Genomic DNA, 3736 nt, shown 5'->3' on the forward strand with positions numbered 1-3736 from the left:
AAATGCTTGAACTTGAATTGAAGAGAATAACAAAAAGGGATCCTTGATACTATTCATAGTGCATTACTTATTATTTACCATTTATATGTTTGTTCCTTTGGTCAAGCATTCATTCACTAGTATTTATCAATTTAGCTAGGATTTTACTGAGATACCTATGCCAAAACTGTGAAACCACGTGGTGTACAGACCTTCTATAAGCTCAATACCAAGGTATATGATTCACAGACAGACTCCTGCGGATGCCTAGGGGTGGCACTGTTGGATCTTGGAACAACAAAAACAATTATTTACTGTTGGATCTTGGAACAACAAAAACAATTATTTCATGACAATATTATAACAGACAAACAGAGGAAGTCAATATGTCAACCAGGTCTCTACTTAAATAATTTATGGCTGAGGATACTAAAAAACCATGAGTGTAAGAAGAAAAGGTTTTTGCAATGACCCAACCATGGAGAAATATCTCAAGGAATCCATGTGATTGATATAGAAAGAAAAAATCCAACTTCAAAATCTGAATGTCCACCTGCCATTTTTTTTCCCTTTACAAAGTTGTCTTCCCCCCCCCCCCCCCGGGCAAAAAAAAAAAGTGTGAATACAATATTTACAAGCAGAGGAGGTAAGCATCCAGCTCTATTTATTTCCCGACAAGACTTTATCTTGGAGTTTCAATTAAGTTAAAAATCTAGAAAATGTAAACCTGTCATAAAACCATGTATTGGCAACAACTCTCCCAAAACTTTGATTCATGAGATAATGGTCCTATTGAAAATGTAAATTGAATGACCTTTGAATGGCATCAAAATTATGCAGGACGGATTGGTCTTGATGCTTGAAAAAAAGGCCTAAAAAGCAATGAAAATAGTAGCCGTACCCAATTTAGACTTCTCAAAACTAAGGGATGCCCCAGATTAACTAAGATACAAGCCTAAACTAACAAAAGTATCTTCTTATCCCATAATAAATAAAAAAATTGAAAATAAACAACATTTGCACGATCCTACTTTACTGCGCCCCATATTTTCTTTTTATGCTCTTCAATCCCATTTGAATCCTGTGGACTAGGAAAGCTCCAATGTGTTCTCTTCTTCAATTTCTTGCTCCCCGAACCTGTCTCCCCCCCCACAAACCCCCCCCCCCTAAAAAAAAAAGGGTCAAACATTTGAAAGTTCAATCATGAACCAGAAAATGGCAACATAATAGTTGGTGAAGGTTATTTAACGGTTTTGAATTTGATTATGAAACTATAGATTTGAGTTTCACAGTGCCCCTTCCCCCTTTTCTCAATAGATACCTGGTGGTGATTTAAATTCAGAGCTTCGGCATGGAGAGAGGGTACTTGTTCAATAGTGGATCCTAAGGTCCTAGAACTTTAAAGCTTGGGATTAAGATGATACAATACTATGATACTCATTTCCTTTCTTTATATTTAGACTGTGTATCTTCTTAACCTGGAGAATTGATCAATTCTTAGACTTGATCATCGTTTTTTGAACCCGAACATGACAGATGATGTATTCTTTTTTGGATCGGCTGATAAACTTGGCACTTCCTAGGACAAGGGATTTCCAAGGTGTTAATCCCAACAGTTTTGATGGGCATGGGAATTACAGCATTGGAATTCGTGAGCAGAGTGTGTTCCCTGAAATCAGATTTGATGCCATTAGCAAGCCAAGGGGAATGGATGTTTGCATAACTACAACAGCCAAAACAGACAAGGAAGGTCAGAAATTACTTGCTCTCATGGGAATGCCATTTAGAGAGGGTGGGGGACAAACATCAGTTATGCGCAAGAAGAAGCTGAAGGCTCATCATTTTGATTCAAAATCCAAGGGTCGGAGATAAAGGTGATTAATCATGTGGCTCTTTCATCTCCCCTTGTTCGAACATTTCTTTTGCCTCTATATCATCAACAGTTAGATTCAATGATCTTTGTTCAGTGTTGTGATGAAATCATGCAGTTGTATAATCCCTTATTTTGACATAACTGTGGTGCATCTGTCATTTGTTACATGCATATAAGAGCTTCATCGAACTGGATTCAGTTTTGTGTTTTTGTCTTCTGTATATCATCTTTGTGTTTATAAATCGCTAACTGTAGTGTTGAGCTAACATAATTGCAATACCATTTTAATGCTTGCCACTGGATGAGTAATGTTATCAGTATCCCAGGACTGTATAATCTAATAATAGTCCGACGTTTATTTGTGGCACTGCTATGCAATTTTTTTGGTGATTGGGAGGTTAGGTATGTGGTTTTGCTTGTAAGGGATGTCAGTAAACCTCTGGTCTAGTGTGTGTTTTTTTCACTGAGTTAATAAACTGCCCAGAATGGAAAGTCAACCAGTACAATCAAAACAAAAAATGTCTCACTGAAGTATTGAATGGTTTGAAACAAGTTTTCTTTTGAAGGACACACTTTTTGTTCTATGCCCTACATCCATGATTCGAGTCAGGAAAATGTGGCTTAACAGCTGAATGTTTCCTAAGTTCACTGCTCTGTGATCTTAATAAAATCTTGATTTCGGTGACCACAGATATTCGCAGAAATCTTGTGCCCTATAAGAGAAATTCTATGTTGGTCCATGTTGAACCTCCTGAATAGAGTGTCACATACTTGATAATCAATGTAACTCTGGATATTTGACATTACATACCACAATGCTCCTGTTTGTTTCCAGATAAAATCCGCTTAAAGGGAAAATCATCAAATTAAAAAAAAAAATGAGATTTTACATGGCTTTTACCTAGAAACAAATTAGAGCACCAGGAGACCATTGGGTACAAGTGAATGCATTGGGTTTCATGGATTATGAAAAGCCTATTGAAAGCAGGGATTCTGCTGAATACCCAAGTTGAGTCTTGAGCTATAGTGTTTGGGCGGAGATTAGTGTCGTCTCCTGTGGTTGCTAGAATTGCTTTTCAGAATTTGATGGTAGAGGGAAAGACTCCCCCCCGACTCTGATGAACTTGATGATATCAAAGAGGGGTTTTGAAGCTCCCTTTTTGATAGCAGGCCCATATCGTTGTCGAATTCTCTCTGAGGAAACCCTCCCTACGCTGGATATGCAGCGAGAGTCTCCTCGTGGGAGATCTGGGAGACCAATACGAGAGAGGGAGAGGGAGGCACTACCAACTACCAAGGGCATAATACATGAGGTGGTGGTGAGTGGCAGGTTAGTCCAAAGATAATTTGGTTACTTTGGTCAATCTCCATTCAGTTGCATGGGATTTTGGTTTCAGGATTAAGGTCAAAGATCCAAATTTACTAATAAAAAAATTTAAAAATTTGTAAACCCAATCATATGAGGCACTCTTTCCTGTGCACCCATTGGCTTATTGTTAGTAATGCTAATATACTGGGCTGCAGGATTATTCGTCTCCAATTTTAAATTTAAGATACCAGAGGCACTGAAGAGGAAGAAGATGAAGAAAGCTGACTTCCATTTTCAAGGTTGAGGAACCAAAGAGGAAGAAAATGAAGAAATATGTATGCTGAATTGTAATCTTTTCGGATCTTTTTCTTTTTTGGTTCTTGTAACAGACTGTCAAGAGAAAGACCATGAGTAGTCGTTGGACCCAATAAATAAGTTCTTTTTGTTTTATTCTTTTTTATAGTACCATGAAGTGGTTTTTCTTTTTATTGGGATAGAAATGGTAAGATGGAAGACAAGCAATGGATGATTGGTAATGAAAATATACTTATAAAGTTAGAGAGCTAACTGGCTGA

General features: G+C 37.5%; 1 protein-coding gene across 1 annotated transcript; it reads left to right on the top strand.

The window, feature by feature from the left end:
• The first annotated feature begins 1515 nt into the window (after positions 1-1515).
• LOC122666110 (50S ribosomal protein L5, chloroplastic) lies at positions 1516-1851 on the top strand. The gene has a single exon (XM_043862218.1). It carries the CDS (start codon positions 1516-1518, stop codon positions 1849-1851), a length of 336 nt encoding a protein of 111 aa, XP_043718153.1.
• The last annotated feature ends 1885 nt before the right edge of the window (positions 1852-3736 follow it).

This window comes from Telopea speciosissima, chromosome 6, assembly GCF_018873765.1.
Source record: "Telopea speciosissima isolate NSW1024214 ecotype Mountain lineage chromosome 6, Tspe_v1, whole genome shotgun sequence".
Taxonomy (NCBI): Eukaryota; Viridiplantae; Streptophyta; class Magnoliopsida; order Proteales; family Proteaceae; genus Telopea; species Telopea speciosissima.